The sequence below is a fragment of the Saimiri boliviensis genome, chromosome 17 (genome assembly GCF_048565385.1).
Source record: "Saimiri boliviensis isolate mSaiBol1 chromosome 17, mSaiBol1.pri, whole genome shotgun sequence".
Lineage (NCBI taxonomy): Eukaryota > Metazoa > Chordata > Mammalia > Primates > Cebidae > Saimiri > Saimiri boliviensis.
Genome location: NC_133465.1, coordinates 24,351,031 through 24,372,481, shown reverse-complemented (window position 1 = coordinate 24,372,481; position 21,451 = coordinate 24,351,031). Strand labels below are relative to the sequence as shown.

Here is a 21,451-nt window from a genome sequence, read left to right as displayed (position 1 = left end):
GGGGACGGGGGGCGCGGGCGGCAGAGCCCCTCCCGCAGACGGGGGCGCAGTCACCCTGGGGCCTCAGGGCCGCGAACGCCCGCAGGGAGCGGGAGAGGGTTTGTTCTGGCTGCGGAGCTGGGAGCCGGGTACTGGTGGTGGCTCCCAGCACCTACTCAGGACTCTCCACCCAACCCCTGCCTCGGGCGTGGACTCCCAGCCGAGGCGCTGGGAGAGGGCTGTGGGCTTGAGCGTATTAGGGCGAACTGGATGGAAGGGTCTCAGATGGCTGAAGTCAAGGGCGCCTGTTGGAGAGCGGGCGGCTCCTCCCATACACACACGCCCTGATTTAAACAGTGGAGGGAGGGCCCAGAACCTCGACCTCCACCAGGCATGGTGGGCTGCGTCGCCTACCTCCCCAGGACAACCCAGATCCAGCCCCAATCTACCCCGGGCCCATTCCTGTGGGGACAGTGGGGCCCTACCCTTGCCCCACAGAGTGGCCGGTAGCCCATGGCAGGGGGAGCCAGGGCTCTGATTGGGGCCCAACAGAAACAGGATATTCAGAAGGGGCTCTTCTCTCCTGAGGGACCCATCTCCAAGCTTCAGACTTCCGGGTGCGTGCCAGTGTACGAAGCCCTCAGTGGCAGATGGGAGGCTGGGTCCTAGCTCAGCTCTGCCCTGGTGTGTGGCATGACCCTGAACAAGACACCCACTCTTTCTGGGTTTCCGTTTCTGTATCTGGGGGCAGATGGCAGGATGGGATTCAGTCACTTCCCCTTGGTGGGGCGGGTTTGGGGGGTTCTGCCTCCTATGGAGAGTGGTTGGGGAGCTTCTGTGTTCCTGACTGCCATCACGGTTACATCCCTCCTCAGAGGTGCTCTGGATCTGTGACAATCCCCCCCTTCCCTCCCCCATTCACCTGTTTGGGGCTTTCATTGAAATTAAAATCCTGTACAAACAAAATGCAGAGGACAGAATGTTAGAACTGGACGGACCTTCAGAATCCAGTTAATTATTCCCTGTGTTTCACAGACAAGCCCCAGGGCATGGACATGACCCAGTAGAACAGGCAGCCAGTCTGTGGCCAGGCTGAAGCTCATTCCCTGATGCACGCTTCTCCAGACCCCACGTCCATGAGCAGGTGCATCTCATGAAGCTGGCGGGCACAGTGAGTCATGGCATAGCCAACGGGTGACGCAGCACGAGGCACCCCCTCCACTGTCTCTTGTGAGCAGAGTTAATCCCCAAGCTGGTGTTTCTTGGCGCCTTCGAGGTGTATTTTAAATTCTGCAAAGTGACTAAAAATATGCTTCAGCGTGCTGGGTCTGAATGGCTGTGACGGGAGGGTTAGGAAAACAGATTTCATTCTGAAAGTTGCCGGCTGCCTCTTTCCAGCTTGCTGAGCTCAGGCCTGCAAAGGTGGATGCGGGTGGGTTCCCCTGGGTGGCCTGGCATGACAGGTGATTAGCAAGCAAGGACAGAGCTAGGCACTCCGTGAGGCTAGAACCTGGCCCCCACAATGATCCTCAGAAGTGTGTGATGGTGCCAGCAGGTGGACAAAGCGCAGCTGTGGGAGGCTGCCCAGCGCTGGAACTGTGTTTGGTGGTGAAAGGCACAACCACAGCTCTAGATGCAACCCCACGGTCCCCTCCAGGGGGGACACTTTTGGCCTTGACAGAAAGGGGTGCATTCTGTCTACTGCCTTCCCTTTTCACCACTGGGAAGGTCCCAGAGCAGGGGAAGAGGGTGGCATTGTGAGCCTTTCAAACCTGGGGACCTCTCAGCTGCCACCAAGCAAGCCAGCTGTTCCCACTGTGTTTTACTGGGGTTTCAGCTCTAAGGCAGTCTCTAGGGGATAGGTCCTTGTGTGGGAGAGGGGGCCACCAAGGGCAGAGCAACAGGGAGGACAAGAAGCCCTTTCTGGTTGTGCAGCCCTGGGCAAATCCCCACAGCCTTCTGAGAAGCTCTGGCAGTATCCTGGGACGGTCAGACATAAGACTGGTAGGGTTCTTTCCTCCATGTCACCAATAGGAAACTGAGGCCCAGGGAATAGAAGTGATTTGCCCAAGGTCGCGCACCTGGTAAATGATGGCACATGGACTCAAACCAGGTGTGTCCACCCTCTAATCCAGCACTTCCTTCACTCTCCCACTCACTGCCCTCAGCCTCTGAGAGACACTGGTTCCTCAGCGGCATAACAGGAGGCTGAACTCCATAGCTGAAGGACCTTCTGAGATTCATCTATTAGATCTAGAACACAGCTTCAAAATCAAATGGGAGCCAGGTGCATTGGTTCATGCCTGTAATCCCAGCACTCAGGGAGGCCGAGGTGGGTAGATCACTTGAGTGGGAGTTCGAGACCAGCCTGGCCAAGATGATGAAACCCTGTCTCTACTAAAAATATAAAAATTATCTGGGCATGGTGACATGCACGTGTAATCCCAGCTGCTCAGGAGGCCGAGGCAGGAGAATTGCTTGAACTTGGGAGGCAGAGGTTGCAGTGAGCTGAGATCATGCCAGTGTACTCCACCCTGGGTGACAGAGCGATGCTCTGTCTTGAAAACAAAACAACAACAGAAATTAAAAACAAAACAAACCAGAAAAACCAAAAATAAATGGGGGGAAAAAGAAAAGAACACACACCCAAAAAAAGAAAAAAATGGGGCACAGGACATTCATGACCATTATTCAAAGGGCAGGTATATTCAGGCAGTAGTGGGATAAACACAGAAAAGCAGGTTTCCTTGCTCAGGGACTTTTCACAGCCTTGACTTTGAGAATGGACACTCAAGTCTCCCAGAGGGAAATATACAATGCCATGTTCCTAGGTGTGTGTGACCACAGAACGTCTTGTAAGACTAGAGCTCGGCAGAGCACACACTGAGAAATACTGGCCTAGAATGTGCTCGCTCCTCCACAGCTGGCAATTGGGAGCTCAGTCCGTCTGCCCCCTGCCCATCCTCCTGCATGGGGCTGTCTCCAGGGCTCAGGCCTTGGTGGCTTCCCTCCTCCCTTAGCAGCTTCTGCCTTGGCAGCCTCTCACCTAGGCCTGAACTTTACTTTTTTTTTAAGAGGCAGGTTCTCGCCAGGTGGCTCACTCCTGTAATCCCAGCACTTTGGGAGGCTGAGGTGGGCAGCTCACCTAAGGTCTGCAGCTCAACACCAGCCTGGCCAGCGTGGTGAAACCCCATCTCTACTAAAAATACAAAAATTAGCTGGGCGTGGTGGTAGGTACCTGTAATCCCAGCTACTCAGGAGGCTGAGGCAGGAGAATCAGTTGAACCCAGAAGCAGGAGGTTGCAGTGAGCCAAGATCGCTCCAGCCTGGGTGACAAAAGTGAAACTCTGTCTCACACACACACACACACACACACAAAAAAAAAAAGAGGCAGGGTCTCTGTGTCACCCAGGCTGGAATGCAGTGGTAACCTTGAACTCTTGGGCTCAAGGCATCCTCCTTAAGAAGGGGCTTCTTGAGGCCAGGCTCAGTGGCTCCCAGATTGGCTCCTGGATTACGCCTGTAATCCCAGCACTTTGGGAGGCCAAGGCAGGCAGATGACTTGAGGTCAGGAGTTCAAGATCAGCCTGGCTAACATGGAGAAACCCCATCTCTACTAAAAATACAAAAACTAGCTGGGCGTGGTGGCACACGCCTATAATCCCAGCTACTCAGGAAGAGAATCGCTTGAACCAAGGAGACAGAGGTTGCAGTGAGCTGAGATCACCTCACTGCACTCCAGCCTGGGTGACAGAGCAAGACTCCGTCACGGGCGGGGGGAAGGGGAGGAAGGGGCTTCCTCTCCTGAGGGTCCGCACTTCAGCTTCCCAAGTGGCTGGGACTACAAGCATGCACCATCACATCCAGGTTTTGTTTGTTTGTTTTTGTTTGTTTGTTTGTTTGTTTGTTTTTAGCAAAAGAGTTTCACTATGTTGACCAGGCTGGTCTCAAACTCTGGGGCTCAAGTGCTCCCACCTCAGCCTGCCAAAATGCTGGGATGAGAGGCAGGAGCCACCATGCCCAGCCATAGCCTAAACTTTCAATCATCATCCATGTGACCCCAACACCCCAACCTCCATCTCTATTCAGGGCCCCATCTCCAAACAGTAGATCTATGTGTGGTCCCTACACATTCCCCTCCCCATGCCCAGATATCCCATGGGCACCTTGGGCTCAACACATTTGAAACTGAACTAGTCATCTCTGCCCCAACCTGCTCCCACTCTGGTATCATTCGTCTTTTGGCAAAAAGCATCATCGTCCACACTGTCGCTAAGCAGGAAGCCTGGGGGCCACTGGGGCTCCTCTTACTCAACACCCACATCTAAGGCCTTTCCATTTCTTCTCTTTCACTTCTCCCCATGTCCACACTGCCCGCTCTGCCCTCTGGCTTAGCTCAGACCTCTCTATGTCTCACCCGGACCCTTGCTCTCACATCCCCCTCCAGTCTTTTTATTTTTGAGACAGTGTCCTCCTGCTCTGTTGCCCAGGCTGGAGTGTGATGGCGTGATTTCCGCTCACTGCAAACACCGCCTCCCAGGTTCAAGCAATTCTCCTGCCTCAGCCTCCCGCGTAGCTGGGATTACAGGTGCACACCACTATGCCCAGCTAAATTTTGTATTTCTAGTAGAGATGGGGTTTCACCATGTTGACCAGGCTGGTCTTGAACTCCTGGCCTCAAGTGATCCACCCACCTTGGCCTCCCAAAGTGCTGGGATTACAGGCGTGAGCCACCGCGCCGGGCTGGCCCTTCAGTCGTTCCTCCACATTGCTTTCCAGTCACTTTCTGAATCACACAAAGGACCTCATCATTACCTTGAACAAAACCTTTCTAAGGCTCTTCACTGACTATAGGGTTAAAAATATCTAATTTCCTTAAGGATCTCTAAGGGCCTTCACAACCTTTCACAACCCATGACTGTCTCCAGCTTCAGGTCCTGTGACCCATCTCTCAAAATTACCCTCTGCCACACTGAACATGGAGCTCCCTGAACTCACAGTTATAATACTTCCTGGAGCCTGGGGGAGGCGCAAGAAATGGGGCACTTGTCTATAGCCGCCGTCCGCCCCTCAACAGAAAAGCCCTTGTCCCACTAACACAATGATGATTCAGGACCACGGAGAGCATCCCGAACGCGACCCCACCCTCACCCCCACCCGACCCTGACTGAGGCATGCTCTGCCTGTGCCAGCTACTCACTCATCCTTCCCACTTGTCCTTCAGGAACCCAGCACAGAAACAGCTTCCTCCAGGAAGCCTTCCTTGACCCACCTGAACAATCATTTCCTCCTCTGGGCTATTGAGCAACCTGTGTATCCTTCCATCACACCAACACCATGCTGATTTTGTCTGTACAAGAGTCCGTTCCCCACCCTTCACCAACAGACGGTGAGCCTCGAGGGCCCATACCCTTTCTGATTCATCTCCGTGAGCCAGTACAGAGGAGGTGCTTAAAGACTGTTTGTCGACTGAATGAGTAAATGACATTTAGCAGGTGCCCAGGAAATGTGTATTAATTTGCATCATGTGTCTGTTGCTCTGAGTGACTCAGAAACGAGTTGATTCCTCTCCTGGTCTCTCTGGAAGAGACATTTTCTTCCTGATATGACTCCACCCTCCATTAGCTTCCACCTGCCGTTTGCCTCCACCCTTTGATTAGCCTTCCCCACAGGTCACCACCCACGGTGGGGAGAAGGCACCTCCTCTCTGCTCTTGCTGTCACCAAGCTGAGGACTCGTTGCGGCCTCCCTTCCCTCCCCCAGCCCAAGCCTGCCTCTGCTCGGAATGCTTCGTCTCTGCCGCTCTCTCCTGATCAGAACAGATGGCTCTGAGTCCTCACTAACACAGAAGTTCCTGTTCTGTCATTAGAACATTTTTAACACTTTCTAAATTATAGAAGCTCCAGTCTCTTCTCATCATGGATTCAGACTCAGAAATAAAGTTGCCATTGAGGGTCATCGAGTCCAGCCTCTTCCCCAGCCCACGGAGAGGCTGCGTCTCAGAGACGGCCAGGGGCCGCCCAAGATATTGTAGTGGATGCTACCTTTGTTTATGTTTTCTACCATCTTGTTTTCTTTCTTGTCTATTTTTATTTTTATTTTTATTTTGAGACAGAGTTTTGCTCTTGTTGCCCAGGCTGGAGTGCAATGGCGCGATCTCAGCTCACTGCAACCCCCGCCTCCTGGGTTCAAGGAATTCTCCTGCCTCAGCCTCCCAACTAGCTGGGATTACAGGCACATGCCACCCGGCTAATTTTTGTATTTTTAGTAGAGAAGGGGTTTCTCCATGTTGGCCAGGCTGGTCTCGAACTGCTGACCTCAGGTGATCCCCTCCGCCTTGGCCTCCCGAAGTGCTAGGATTACAGACGTGAGCCTCCGTGCCCAGCCTGGCATCTCGTTTTCTTTAATTCCTCTTTGGTTTTGGTGCTCAGACTTCCTTCCCCTTCCAAAAGCACCCTAGTTGCCTGGTCTTAATGGGTCTACAAACCAAGGCATGGGTGTAGGAGCCAAGCTAGCCCAACTGGACTCTCTTGCCCAGGGCTTTAAATCTTGAGGAGGGTGGCAAAAGAACAGGGATAAAAGGTCTAGAGTTCTGGCACAGACCCCAAAATAATATGGCCTAGGAACCAAGGCTCCTGAATCTCCAAACTTCTCATCAATTCTATGAGTTCCTAAGATGCTTTCAATAGAGTTTTGCCTAGTTAAGGTAGTCAGTCTGCTTCTGTCACATACAACCCCACAACACAAACTGATATGCTCACACAGGAGCAGAAACAGCCACACACCTCTCTGTGTTGAGATAAAGCATGACTCCCGGAACCTCTGGCTGCCTGCTGCCAGCTTTGTCTGTAGAGGCTGCATTAAACAACCACCCAAACCCACCGAGGCACAGAGGAAAGTTAAACACTTCAGGGAATGAAACAGACCAATATTTGGTGCTGCAGAGGAACAAGCCAGGGGTTAGGATGCGAGAATCCAGATACACGGGTTCAAACCCTCAACCTTCAGGACAAAGTAGAAAAAGAGATTTTAGGCCAGGCACGGTGGCTCACACCTGTAATTCTAGTACTTTGGGAGTCTGAGGCAGGTGGATTGCCTGAGCTGAAGAGTTGGAGACTGGTCAACATGGGAAAACCCTGTCTCTACTAAAAATACAAAAAATTGGGCCAGGTGCGATGGCACACACCTGTAATCCCAGCACTTTAGGCGACAGATGGGTGGATCATGAGGTCAGGAGATCAAGACCATCCTGGGTAACATGGTGAAACCTCGTCTCTAGTAAAAATAACAAAAAATTAGCCGGGCATGGTGGCACACGCCTGTAGTCCCAGCTACTCAGGAGGCTGAGGCAGCAGAATCCCTTGAACCCAGGAGACAAAGGTTGCAGTGAGCCAAGATCGCACAACTACACTCCAGCCTGGGTGACAGAGAAAAATAAAAGATACAAACAATTAGCTGGGTGTGGCAGTGTAATCCCAGCTACTCGAGAGGCTAAGGCATGAGAATCTTTTGAAACTGTGAGGCAGAGGTTGCAGTGAGCCATCACGCCATTCCACTCCAGCCTGGGCAACAAGAGCAAATATTCATCTCAAAAAAAAAAAAAAAAAAAAAAAGCTTATACCAATGTCCCCACAAGCACACACAGGTACACGTACATGCACACAGACACTCACACCTGCATTCCAGGATAACACCTAGAGCTGGAAGGCAGCGTGTGTCTGGAAAGAGCAATGAACACATGGAGAGAGCCAGGTCAGGCTTCAGAACTCGTCCTGCTGAGCGGCATTTTTCCTCCTGTTGACATTCCCAACAAATGAGTCCAGAGTATCAGTGGCTGGGATTACCCAAGTGCCCTTAGGCGGGGAAGATGTGTTCTCTTTACCAGACTCCACTCTAGCCCGAGTGGCTGGGCACTCCCAGGCTGGCATCGTAACCTCCGCCCACCAGCATTGGCCCCAAAGAGGCAGAAGGTGAGAGTCTGGGTTGGCTGCAGAGGAGATATTGGTCCCCATCACTCACAGTGTCCACTAGTCCCAGAGCTCCCACTCTGCCCCAAAGCCCTTCAGACAGTAGCATCGTATCCACTCCCGACCGGGCGTCTCGTGTGGCTCAGCCCTGGGAGCTCCACCTTGCCCTGCCCAGCAACCCAAACAACAGAATGCACTTGAGTCATAAGGAACTACCCTGGATCACAGGATTAGAGCCCAGCTTCTCTGCCTGCACCTGAAGCCCCTCTGATCCCAGACGGCCTCTCTCACCTCCTCTCCCCACTCAGCGACACACGCACCCTCCTCTCTGGCCGCACCACACCCCTCCATGATTCATTGCATATCTTCTGCTCGGCCCTCAGTGGATACGATACTCTCTCCTCTACAGCCAACCCAGACTCCCACCTCCTGCCTCTTTGGGGCCAGTGCTGGTGGGCGGAGGTTACAATGCCAGCCTGGGAGAGCCCAGCCACCTGGGCTAGAATGGAGTCTGGTAAAGAGAACACATCTTAGGCTGGGCGTAGTGGCTCACACCTGTAATTCAAGCACCTTGGAGGCCAAGGCGGGCAGATCACCTGAGGTTGGGAGTTCAAGACCAGCCTGACCAACATGGTGAAACCCTGCCTTAAAAAAGAGAACACATCTTCCCCCCACTTAGAATTCCCTTCCCCCACACCTAGTTACCAAATCCAACACCACCTCCTTTAAGGCTTCTGGGGCACGGAAGCCCTTAGTCTTCACACAGGTGTGCCACACTTGCCTGTCCCACCATGGGCTATGAGATCCATGGGCAGGGCTGCAGTTTGATTCGCTGCTGGACATCCGGAGGGGCACCCGCTGATACCAATGCATGTTTGTAGAGTTGGCACAAACGGGGTTTCTGCTTTTCCTCTACTGGATGCTGGGTGGGGGAGGTGGCGGCTGGTGTTTTCTTTTTGTTTTGTTTTTTGTTTTTGAGATGAAGTCTCACTGTGTCACCGAGGCAGGAGAATCGCTTGAAACCGGGAGGTGGAGGTTGCAGTGAGCTGAGATCGCGCCACTGCACTCCAGCTTGGACAACAAGCACGAAACTCCATCTCAAAAATGAAACCATCTCTCTTCACTACAAACCCTGCCCCCCGCCCCACCCCCGCTGGATCAAGCGATCCTCCCACCTCAGCCTCCCAAGTATCTGGGACCATAGCCGTGCACCAACACACCCAGCTATGTTTTTGTATTTTTGGTAGAGATGGGGTTTCACCATGTTGCCCAGGCTGGTCTCGAACTCCTGAGCTCAAGCAACACATCTGCCTCTGCCTCCCAAAGTGCCAGCGTTACAGGTGTGAGCCACCAGGCCCAGCCGAGCGTTCTGACCCGTGTTCACTCATTTTCTAGGAGCCTTGCCTCGCAGGGGTCCTCCCTGGGGCTGTTGGGAGGAAGGTTAAGATCCTCGAGCTGGGCTTCTGTGAGTCTAGACCCAGACTGTGCGAATCACATGAGGACCAGGCTAAAAAGCCACATCAACGCACCTCTCAAACCCAGCCAGGGAGTCAGTGGCTCTCAGGGGGTCAAGGAGCCACTGAGATCACTCAGCCAGTGAACGCTGAGAGGGACTGAGGCACTCTGCTCCCACCCTGGCTGCCTCCTTCTTAGGAAAAACAAAATATCCTCAGACATCTTTTTCCTTGTAACTTCAAAGGCCGCCTGTTGCATGAGCTCAAAGCATTGAGTCACGGTCAAGGGCCCAGCCAGCCTGCGGGGAGGGTTGGCTCTGGGCAGGTGTGGGCTGAGCTGGAGAGCCCTGCTCCTGGGGCCTGTTGTGGCCAACAGTGGGGGCTGGGAGGCACCCCACAGAAGGCAGGGACAGAGCAAGACAGGGTCAGGGGGTGCGGAGGAGTCTCAGTCACTGCTCTGCCCGCAGCTGCCGGGAGACAGGCACAGCCTGGCACAGCGAAGGTGGCCGTCAGTGAGTGAGCAACTGATCGCCTGGCTGGGCACCAGGGGAGGCGGAAAGAACATGAGAACAAGCCTCCCCACTGCTGCCCGCCTGGAAGCTGTCGATCTCCTGCAGGGCCTGCTGAGCCCAGCTGCTCTGAACCCAGCGGCAAGCGAGGGCCCCACAGAGCCAGCCCTTCCCACAGGCTGTGCCAGGGTCAGAGTATGGGCCCAGGGAAGGCTGGGGATGCAGAATGTGCAGGCCAGTAAGATGCCTTCACGACCACTCAAGTCCTTAGCAGGGTTTCGGGGCAGGGCGCCCATGTCTGTGTGGGCGCTTCTTTGTGTGGTCACCTGGAACTTAGAGCCACATCCCCACACCAGTGCCCAGTGGAATCTCATCTTCAAGACTGAGATTCAGCCCCCAACATTTTGTTCAAAGAGTGGAGTTGGCCTGGCATGGTGGCTCCCGCCTATAATTCCACCACGTTGGGAGTCCAAGGTGGGCAGATCACCTGAGGTGAGGGTTAGGAATTCAAGAGCAGCCTGGCCAACACGGTGAAACCCTGTCTCTACTAAAAATACAAAATTTAGCCAGTCATGGTGGTGGGCACCTGTAATCCCAGCTACTTGGGAGACCGAGGCAGGAGAATCGCTTGAAACCGGGAGGTGGAGGTTGCAGTGAGCTGAGATCGCGCCACTGCACTCCAGCTTGGACAACAAGCGCGAAACTCCATCTCAAAAATGAAACAAAACAAGCAAACAAAGGGTGGAGTCATGCAGAGGGTGTCTCTCGCCCGTGACTTTGCAGAATGGAGAAGCTGGGTTGGAGTGGGAGGTCCCGGGTGAGGACCCCTAGAGACCCATGCCCAGCACCCCCTCAGCTTCCCCACTTTGGGGGCAGCCCTGCACCCTTGGTCTGGACCGCCCATCCCATCGTCTCCTGCTTCCCCTCCAGCAGAGGCAAGAGAGGCTGTAAATAACACACTTGTCTACGGGCCTGAAATCCACGGGATTTGTACCGGCCCCACAGTAGCCAGGCTGAGGACCCCAGGCCGGAGCAGCCGTGAGCCGGGCCGCAGGCACAGGCCCAGGCCTCCCACGCAGGGTGCTGACAGCTCAATTCCCAGCCCAGCCACGGGGTCCTGCCAGCTCTCCAGCCGGGAACGCAAAAGTGGCAGATGCGCCTCAGCCGGAGTCCCCGAGGACAGCCAAAGAGGAACGGAGGCATTGCTACCATGGGGACGGGCGGGAGGCGTGCAGGCGGGGCGGGTGCAGGCGGGCGCCTCAGGGCTCCTCTGTGGAGGCCCCAGTGCCAGAAAGCAGGGCTTGTCTCTCCAGGTCCTTGCTGTCCACATCCTTGCTGTCTGGGGTCCCTGCAGGAAGAAAGATGCCCAGCATGCCTGAGGATGCAGAAGGTGCTTTGCTTTGAGGCCAGCGCTCAGCACGGGCTGTCCGGAAATCCTCCCTGTCCCATTCTCAAAATGCATTCCAGATCCACCCGCTTCTCATCACCCTCAGTGCCACTGCCCTCGTCTCGGCACGAGTCTCCCCTGGAGGGTCTGAGTCGGCTCTGCCTCTCGGCCTCAACGCTGACCCTCCCCCGTCTGTTCTCAACACGGCAACCAGGGTGATGCTTTCACAGCATCCATCAGACCACCTCGGCGCTCCTCTCCTGGAAGCCCCCAGCAGCTCCCGTCTCTCTCCGAGTGAAAGCCACGGTCTTTACAAGGACCCCTGCTCTGGCCCCTTATCCCTCATCCCTACCACTGTCCCTCCTGCCGCTGCTCCAGCGACACTGGCCTCCTTGCCGATCCTCAGACACATCAGGTGCGCTCCCACGGCAGGGCCTTTGCACTGCCCGAGGGCCTTCCCCTGGGGGCTGAATGGCTCACTCCCTCGCTGCCGCGAGATCTTTGCTGCAGTGTCGCCTGCACGGCGGGGACCCTTGCAACCTGTGCACACCTGTCCCTCTCTCCTTCCTTTTTATATTTTATTTTATTTTTTCGAGATGGAGTCTCACTCTGTCACCCAGGCTGGAGTGCAGTGGCTCAATCTCAGCTCACTGAAACCTCCGCCCCCTGGGTTCAAGAGGTTCTCCTGCCTCAGTCTCCCAAGTAGCTGGGATTACAGACGTGCACCACCTTGACCAGCTAATATTTGTATCTTTAGTAAAGATAGGGTTTCACCATCTTGGCCAGGTTGGTCTTGCATTCCTGACCTTGTGATCCACCTGCCTCGAACTCCCAAAGTGCTGGGATTACAGCCTTTTTTTGTTTTCGAGACAGAGGCTCACTCTGTTGCCAGGCTGGTGTACAGCAGCGCGATCTCGGCTCACTGTAGCCTCCACCTCCCAGGTTCAACAGACTCTCCTGCCTCAGCCTCCGGAGTAGTTGGGTTTACAGGTGCCTGCCACCACACTCAGCTAATTTCTGAATTTTTAGTAGACACGGGGTTTCACCATGTTGCCCAGGTGGGTCTTGAACTCCTGACCTCAGGTGATTCACCCGCCTCTGCCTCCGCCTCCCAAAATTCTGGGATTACAGGCATGAGCCACCTCGCCCAGCCTCTTTCTCCTCTCTTTCCCGCTTTATGTCTCTCTGTAGCACTCATCACCCTGATCCTGCTGTGTATTTTACTTTTTCTGTTTCTGGTCTGCCTTCACCAACGAGAGTGTCAGTTTCTACAGGGGCCTGGACTTGGCCCAATTCTTTCACTGCCCAGCATCTGCAGCCTTGCCTGGTACGTAGCAGGGGTGTACTAAGATTTCTGAATGAATGAACAAACAAGCTGGCCAGGGGCTCAGGGGGTGGCCAGTGCTGTCCCCCACCCCTAGGAAGTGTAGCCCTGAGCCCGGGCTGGTGCAAGAGGTGGGGGTACCTGTGCCAGGCTGCCAGGCCTGGGCCCGGTCTCTCTCCAGGTACAGCGCAGTCAGCAGGAAGCAGCCGCCCCCGAGGGCGATCACGAAGGCGCAGCACAGGAAGCTCTGTTGCAGGCTGAGGAAGCGCTGCAGGTAGGTGTCGGGACGCCTGGCCCGCAGGGCACTAGAGATCTGCGGAGGAGAAGGGAGGGTCTGCCAGGTCCTCGAGGCTGGCCCCCAGGCCTTGGCAAGGGCACTGCCTCCCCAGACCCTCCCCACCCTACACAGGCAGAGGCGTCTTACAAGTCCCATGAGATAGGGGCTGCCGGCGTCTCCCAGGATGTGGCCCACCATGATCTGGAGCGCCTCTGCTGTTCCCCGGCACCTGGGCACCACCACAGACTGCAAAACATAGGCACAGCAGGGGCACCCCAAGTCAGGCCACTGTCACCTCCTGCTCCCCACCTGCCAAGGATCTGCCCAGAGGAGTGAAGTCCGTTCAGGTGAGTGGGGTGGGAGGGAGTCGACGACCCCCAAGGCCTGAAGTCCCACCCCAGAACATCAGGCCCATAGGAAGTCTCCCAGTGCCCCAGGATGGAGGTGACAAGGCCCTGATCAGGGCCACCCCTCTTGAGACTTTGCCCTTGAACTGGGAAGGAAGCAGGCAGGGCTGTGACTGCAGTGACAGGGTGAGGTGTCTCAGCTGAGGGGCCCAGGACGCAGCAGCGCAGGTGGGTGGGGTGAAGAGCGGGTGCATGCCAGGTGTCTGCATGTGCAGAGGGCTCAGTCCTCTCAGGAACCTCAAGGTCCATAGGGCAGCCACCAAAGGCAGCCTATGTGGAGAAGCTCATGTGACTCCACAGAAGAGGATGAAAGTGTTAAGAAAATGAACTCTGGACTGGCCAAGGTGGCTCACACCTGTAATCCTAGCACTTTGGGAGGCTAAGGCAGATGGATCAACTGAGGTCAGGAGTTCAAAACCAGCCTGGGCAACATGGTGAAACCCCGTCTCTACTAAAAATACAAAACTAACTGGGCTTGGTGGCACATGCCTGTAATCCCAGCTACTCGGGAGGCTGAGGCAGGAGAACTGCCTGAATCCGGGAGGCAGAGGTTGCAGTGAGCCGAGATTGCACCATTGCACTCCAGCCTGTGCAACAAGAGTGAAAACCCATCTCAAAAAAAAAAAAAAAAAAAAAAAAAAAAGAACTCTGGAGTCAGACTCTCCGGTTCTGATCCAGATCCTTACTCGCCAGCTGTGTGACTCTGAGCAAGCGGCTTCGCCTGTCTTCCCTCAGCACCCTCATCTCCAAATGGGGCTAAGAATAGTGGCTGTCTTGAGAGTCTGACGCGTTATCATTATTCATCTAGTACCCGGAGGCTTCACGTGAACATCAGACTGAAATACGCTCTGAGACAGAATGCTCCCAGGCACTTGAACTCAGCCACACCTTCTGCCTGACACACCTTCAACTCTCTGGTCCATCTGGAGCACCTCTGTTTGTCATTTAGGACTTACCTTTGGGTGACCTCCTCTGTGAAGCCCTCTCAGAGTTTGGGTACCTCCCCAGAGCTCCTGCAGCCCCCATGCACAGCCCTAACTGAACGCAGTTGCCCAGAACTGGGAGAGGCCCTTTCTCTGCCCACCTCCCCTTATTCCCCATGGTGTGTGCACAGCAAAGAACCTAATTTCTCTTGGGTTCCCTGAGTGCAGCAAGGTACCAGGCACAGAGGGCACTAGCTGAGAGTTTGCCAACCACATAAGTCAAGTACGGCCAGGCGCGGGGGGGTGCTCACACCTGTAATCCCAGCACTTTGGGAGGCCAAGGCGGGTAGATCACCTGAGGTGGGGAGTTGGAGACCAGCCTGACCAACATGAATAAACCCTCTCTCTATTAAAACTACAAAAAATTAGCCGGACATGGTGGCGTGTGCCTGGAATCTCAGCTACTCAGGAGGCTGAGGCAGGACAATCACTTGAACCCGGGAGGCAGAGGTTGCAGTGAGCCAAGATCATGCCATTGCACTCCAGCCTGGGCAACAAGACGAAACTCTGTCTCAACAAAATAAATAAATAATAAGTCAAGTAAATCCATCTGGGAGACTGTTCCCAGGAGAGACTCTGTTAGAACCCAGGGCTACAGCAGGAGATAGAAGGAGGGAGGCGGAGGGGGTTCAGGCAGAGACCCCATGGTCACATGAACCGTGAACCTACCTGGACAGCCACAGGGAAGCTTCCCACTCTGGAACCTTATCCCCAAGACCTCCGTGTCCGTAATCTGAGGCCACGAGTCAATGACAGTCAATGTTAGCTGAGCATGGTGGCTCACTCCTGAAATCACAGCACTTTGGGAGGCCGAGGCAGGTGGGTCACTGGATGTCAGGAGTTCGAGACCAACCTGGTCAACATGGTGAAATCCTGTCTCTACTAAAAACACAAAAATTAGCTGGGCGTGGTGGAATGTGCCTATAATCCCAGCTACTGGGGAGGCTGAGGCAGGAGAATGGGTTGAACCTGGGAGGTGGAGGTTGCAGTGAGCTGAGATGGTGCCTTTGCACTCCAGCTTGAGTGACAGTGAGATCCTGTCTCAAAACAAAACCCCAATAATAATAAAATAATAATAATTGCCAACATTTGTTGAATGCTTCCTGTATGCATGCATGTTCTATATTAACTTAAACAACCCATGAGGGGGATATGGTGATCACCTGCATTTTACAGATGAGAAAACCCTCCACAGGTGACTTGCCCAAGGTCACCCAGCCTGAAATAATGGCTGACGTTGCTCCCAGGCCTTCTCCCTCCAGTACCTGGCCCTTTGACCACTCTGCTGTAACGGGCAAGGAGGAGCAGTGTTTCCAGCAATATTTATGCATCTGTTTTTTTTTTGTTGTTTTTTTTTTTTTTTAGACGGAGTCTCACTCTGTCGCCCCGGCTGGAGTGCAGTGGTGCAATCTTAGCTCACTGCAACCTCCACTTCCCGGGTTCAAGCAATTCTTCTGCCTCAGCCTCCCAAGTAGCTGGGATTACAGGCACCTGCTACCACGCCAGGCTAATTTTTTGTATTTTTAGTAGAGACGGGGTTTCACCATGTTAGCCAGGATGGTCTTGAACTCCTGATCTCATGATCCACCCACCTCGGCCTCCCATTGTGCTGGGCTTACAGGCGTGAGCCACCGCACCCAGCCTTATATTTACACATTTGTAATAGAACATTCAGATATGCAAGAGGAAGATGAGGATAGGTTCATTGCCAGCCCTATAAATGGATGGCAGAGGAATCGGTAACTGGCAAAGAGACGGGGAGAGGCATTCCAGGCAGAGGACAGTGTAAGCAAAGGTGTGGAGGGGGATTCCAGGGACATGATCTCTGGAATTCAGAATCCCAGGGGACAGAGGCAGGGGGTTTTGCGGTGGGCCAGGCAGAGTGGCGGGAGTCACTGTGGTGCCTGGCTGGTCCTGGGGCCTCTGGCACTGAGCCACCCTGTGCAGGTGGTGAGAGAAACCGGACCTCTCGCCATCCTCTGGATCTGCCAACAGGCCTAAGAAGGAACTGACCACAGCTTTGCACCTTCCATGAGGACTTCCTTCTCACCCCATAATTATGTGATTACTCACTGGTGGCTCTGGAAAGACAGGCGAGGCTTCCTGGAGGGAGGGGCCTGAATGTCCAAAAAGGTCCACATGGAGGCTGGGGCTGCCTGGACCACCACAGTAAGGTCCGGGCAGGCTGGCCCCTTCTTCCTCCCCCAGGAACCCCAACCTGCTGGGCCTCGGAGAGAAGTGGGTCTCCCCGAGCCTGTTCTAAGACCCTATTGTCACCATGCAGCCAGCAGCCAAGGGTGGGCCCCGCAGAAGCCGGAGAGCCCAGGGGGTAATTTCAGAAATAAGAGGCTTTGGGTTCCCAAAAATCCAGGCTCACTCTATTCTGAGACAAAAACACCTCTGTTTCTAGCTCTCTCTTCTTAGAAAAGCTGCTCCCTTTATAGCCCAGGGCAAAACCAGAGCCAACCAAGAACTTGGAGAAAGACGGAACGGCAGCCACCAGGTACAGACTCCCTGGCAGCCTTCCTCCTGACCCCGAGTCAGCCCTCGCCCACAGACGCCCCTGGGAGGGCGAGACGGGAGACAGGCGAGTGAGCTGACAGTCCCCTGGGGGGCAGAGACTGAGCAGGGAAGCATGGAGACCTGGGGCCGAGGGAGAAGGCAGAGGTGACAACCCTCCGGGGACGTGTGGGGACGCCTGCTGACGGGTGGGAGATGAGCCTGTGGCTGGATTCCAGGACCCCAGAGGACAGGCCTGAGAGAGAGAGAGAATGAGCTCCCCTTCTGCTGTAGCCCTCACACTGGGGGGTTGGGGTGGGCTGGCTCTGGGCCACCCTGAGTGGGGCCGGACAGACAGCAGGGCTGGGAGGGAGCTGAAGACCCCATGACTAGGTTAGGGGAGGCAAGGAGCTCTGCCTGGAGAGATGCGGGTTCTGGGGACACGATCACAGCCTCCAGGGAGCAGGGCCCTCTGCGGCCCAGCGAGGCCAATGTGGGGTGCCATAGGTGGGTCTTGGCTGTGACTGGGCCAAATCATTTTCACCAACAGGAAGCCCCCCAAAACCGGGTTCGGTGGCTCACACCTGTAATCCCAGCACTTTGGGAGGCCGAGGCAGGCGGATCGCCTAAGATTGGGAGTTCAAGACCAGCCTAGCCAGCATAGTGAAACCCCATCTCTACTAAAAATACAAACATTAGCCAGGCATAGTGGCAGGCACCTGTAATCCCATCCTCTCTGGAGGCTGAGGCAGGAGAATCACTTGAACCCGGGAGGCGGAGGTTGTAGTGAGCCGAGATCACGCCACTGCGCTCCAGCCTGGGTAACAGAGCAAGACTCCGTCTCAAAAAAAAGAAAAAAAAGAAAGCCCCCCCCCCACCCCACCGCCCGAGAGGCAGGGTCTGCCTGAGGTGGAGGGAATGAGCTCCCAAGGGAGGCGTATGTGAACAAGGGGACGGCTGGAGTCTGGCAAAGCATTTATGGACTGGGGAGCTTTGGTGCCAGGCCAGTGTTCTCAAAGTGTGCCCTAAGGAATTCTGCGGCAGAGTCACTTGGGAAATTCATTAGAAGCAGGTGCCTGGACCCCAGCGCGGACCCTCGGAATCAGACGTGGAGGACCCGGGACCTGGAAGCTGGGTTGGTAACAGGCTCCGTCAAACCTGATTGTTCAAGCCACTGGACCAGAGAGCCCCTGAGTTCCCTTCTCCAGAAAGAACCTGGATTCTCCCCATTGTGGAGATGGCATCAAAGAGACCAGTGTCCCGAGGAAGGAACGATCTGGAATTCAGTGGGGCCCACAGGCCCGCTCAGCAATCTGGGTGACGCAGCTGTGAGCTCATTCTATCCTTATAGCCTGGGGTGTCGTTGGTGGATACCACCACGATACCTATTGGACAGCTGAGCAAACCAAGACCCAGAGAGGTTCAGCCACGTGGCCAGGATCACACAGCTCCCTAGGAGCCAGGCTGGGAGCGAAAGTAGATGGGCTGCCACAGAGTCCTCGAGCCTGGGGTCTGCTGCCCTCTGCACTCTGATCAATGCACAGACTCCAACCTCCCAGACACCTGCAGTCTCCACTCGTTTCCGTATCAGCCCCTCGTGGCTTTCCTGGCTGCCGAAAACTGTTCACCTGCACGTGCCCAGCCCTCAGCTCCCTGCTCCCTCGTCCTGTGCCCCCACCCCATACACACCCTCCAAGGTCCCTCCCTCCCTGGGCCCCTGCTGAAAGTGAAGCCGACCTCCTGTCTCAGGAACAAGGGCACCTTCCTCTGCTTCCTGCCTCAGGCCCTGTCCCCACACATGCCCTGTCCCCACACCCTCCCTGTCCCTACACACTTCCTGTCCCTGCTCTGCTTCAAGACTGCATCCTCCCCTCCGTGCTGGAGCCCACCCCCTGCTCACCCTCGAACAGGGCCCCTGTCTCCTCCTGCTCCCTGGAGGCTGTTCTGGCCTCCCCTCTTGAAAAGCAACACCAGCTTCCCAGGATCTGCTGCCGACCCCAGCTACCACGCCCTTCGCTCCTGTCAGCTCAGCTCCTCAAGGGAATTATGTACCCTTGGGGTCCTGCCTCCCCTCCCTCGCCCTCCTCGCCCTGCTCCAAGCTGGCAGCTGACCCTCCACGGCACAGAAGCCTCCGCCACCACCTGCCTGTACAGGGAAGCAGCAATGTGGAGGAACTGAGCCGCAGGGGGCTGCAAGGATTGCTCGGCTCGGATCCCCCACGTGCAGAAAGGCATCTGTGACCCCGGGCTCCAGAAGGTGGGAAGGTAGGGGAGGGGGCAGGAGGCTCTGCTGGGGTCAAAGATGTTGCTGAGCGCTGGGGCTGGAGGCTCCCAAGCCAGGGAAGGACCACAGGGAGCCCTGAGGTGGGCTGGCTCCTGTCCAGCCGGCTCTCTGGGCAGCTCCCCACCTGGGTGAAACTGGAGCGGGCCAGCCCGTGACTCTCCTTCCCCACCCCCCGCCAGCACACATTCTCCTCTTCAACTCCACAAAGAGCCTGGCTCTCCAGGTTAATCATTCTTACAAACGCAGGCGCCGGGGGACCTGGGGAACGAGGGTGCAGTCTTCACATATCTGTGGGGCTGTCATGTGGAAGAGGGAGCCGCGCGGCGGGGGGCGGGCCAGGGAAGCTGCCGGGGCAGGTGCGGCTCTGTCTGGACCACCTCAGAGAGGACCAGCTCTGCTGGGGGGATGTGACTCTCCCTGAGCCTGAAATCCAACAATCCCACCAGTAAAACATTTGCCAATGGCTTCCCGCTTCCTGAGAGCCTTCCTGCGGGCCGCCTCGCTCACCCTACCGATCAGGTAGTAATTACCCCTTTTATAGATGGGGAAACTGAGGCCAGGGCCATGCAGCAGGTCTGCGGTTGACTCTGGGCTGGAGCCCAAGTCTCCGCTGTCTGGAGGGAGGGGCAGGAAGAGCTGCCAGCCCCGAAGCTGATACACTCCGCCAGGAGCCAGAGACGGGGCAGGCCTCTCCACACCCACTGAGCCTGTGCTATAGGGAGGGACCACAGGATCTGCCGGGAGGGGCGGACATCTTGGCAGGGAGTGAGCATGCTGTCCACAGTAGGATTCAAGTAGGCTTTGTTGACGGATTAAATGACTATGCACACCCTAACCCTGTCAAACTCAGACTCTAGAACACCACGATTTCTTTGGAAGATAGAAAATAAGAAAATGGAAAATTCGGGATCGTGTGAGAATCCCCAGCCCGCATTCTCTGTGCCAGGCACGTGGATCATCTCATTTCACCCTCAGGACAGTCCCTAAGGCAGGTGCTATTACCATCCCTGCTTTCCACAAGGGGATACCGAGGCTCAGAGACACACAGTCACTTGCCTAACGCCACACAGCTCATAAGTGGCAGGCTCAGCGCTGGCAGCCAGGCCTGTTTTCTGAACCCAGGCTGGTGTCCCCACATTGAACTGCCCTCAGAACCGATCTCAGCCTACTGCCAGTCTGGTCCAGTTCCCTTGTGGCCAGCATCAGACTGTGCCAGGCTGCCAGGAGGCAGGAGGAAGGCTCTCAGGGTACTCACAGGCCTGGGGCCTGCATTATCTGCAAAGCACAGCCCTTCATGGTATTCAAAGTCCTTCCCTGATGCCTCCCAGGAGGAGGCAGGAGGCTGGACGAAGAGCATGGGGCTTGGGGGGTGGGGGACCATGCGGGACTCTGGATGTGGCAATCATTTGATCAGGACAGCATCAGGCCTCTTCTAGGCGAGGCTGCTCCTTGCACGGCCGCCTGTGACACACAAGTCGGGGCAGGCTGGCTCCATGGCCTCAGTGTTGATTGCCCTGAAGGACAGCATCCAAGCTGCACGCCCCAGAGTGGCCAAGGAGCCTGCCTGCTGAGAAGCAGTGTGCTACAGAAAGAGGGAGGGGGACCAGGCATGGCAGTTCACGCCTGTAATCCCAGCCAACCCGGCAGATCACCTGAGGTCAGGAGTTCAAGACCAGCCTGACCACATGGTGAAACCCCATCTCTACTAAAAATACAAAATGAGCCGGGCGTGGTGGCGGGCGCCTATAGTCTTGGCTACCTGGGAGGCTGAAGCAGGAGAATCACTTGAACCCGGGAGGTGGAGGTTGCAGTGAGCCGAGATTGGGCCATTGCCCTCCAGCCTGGGCAAAAAGAGTGAAACTCTGTCAAAAAAAAAAAAAGGGAAGGAGCCCAGGGGGTCAAAACGCCTCCAGCCCTGGCACCCTGCATTGGAGCTGTGTGACTTTGGGCCACGCACCTGCCTTCTCTGAACCTCCATTTGTTCATCTGCAAAACGGGTATGACGGTCAAAGATGTTGCCGAGTGTCAGAGAGGCCTTGGGTCCGAGGTAACTGTGGACGGCTGCAATCCCCTGACTCACGGTCTCTGACACCACTGCCAGCCCCCAGCTGCTCAGCAGCAGAGGCCCAATCCTGAGCTGGACGGAGCCCAGCTACCCCAGCTCTGCCCCCACCCCGACTCCCACACCTACCAACAGGATGTCAGCAGCCACCGCCCAGTTGCAGGATAGAAGCAGCTCGCCGAGGGCCAGGAACACCTGTGGACAGAGGGCGGCCTGGGTGAGGATTCCCAGACCCCAGTCATAGGCCCCACCTGCTGCTCCTCACCCATGGAGAGGAGAGACTGGGACACCACAGAGAAAGGCATTATGGAGACTTACT

General features: G+C 55.7%; 1 protein-coding gene across 2 annotated transcripts in view; it reads right to left on the bottom strand.

Moving 5' to 3' along the window:
- Window positions 1-76: 76 nt before the first annotated feature.
- SPNS3 (SPNS lysolipid transporter 3, sphingosine-1-phosphate (putative)) overlaps window positions 77-21,451 on the bottom strand; it is a 62,605-nt gene continuing 41,230 nt past the window's right edge. Inside the window, exons 8-11 of one of the 2 annotated variants that reach the window (XM_074388380.1) lie at window positions 21,262-21,327; window positions 13,045-13,143; window positions 12,762-12,933; window positions 77-11,257 (exon numbers count right to left, since the gene is read on the bottom strand). In XM_074388380.1, coding sequence (XP_074244481.1) covers window positions 11,169-11,257; window positions 12,762-12,933; window positions 13,045-13,143; window positions 21,262-21,327 — 426 coding nt within the window. In that variant the 3' untranslated portion in view covers window positions 77-11,168. Of the gene's footprint in view, window positions 11,258-12,150; window positions 12,934-13,044; window positions 13,144-21,261; window positions 21,328-21,451 lie in introns of those variants that run through there. The other variant, XM_074388379.1, reaches the window with a different exon arrangement.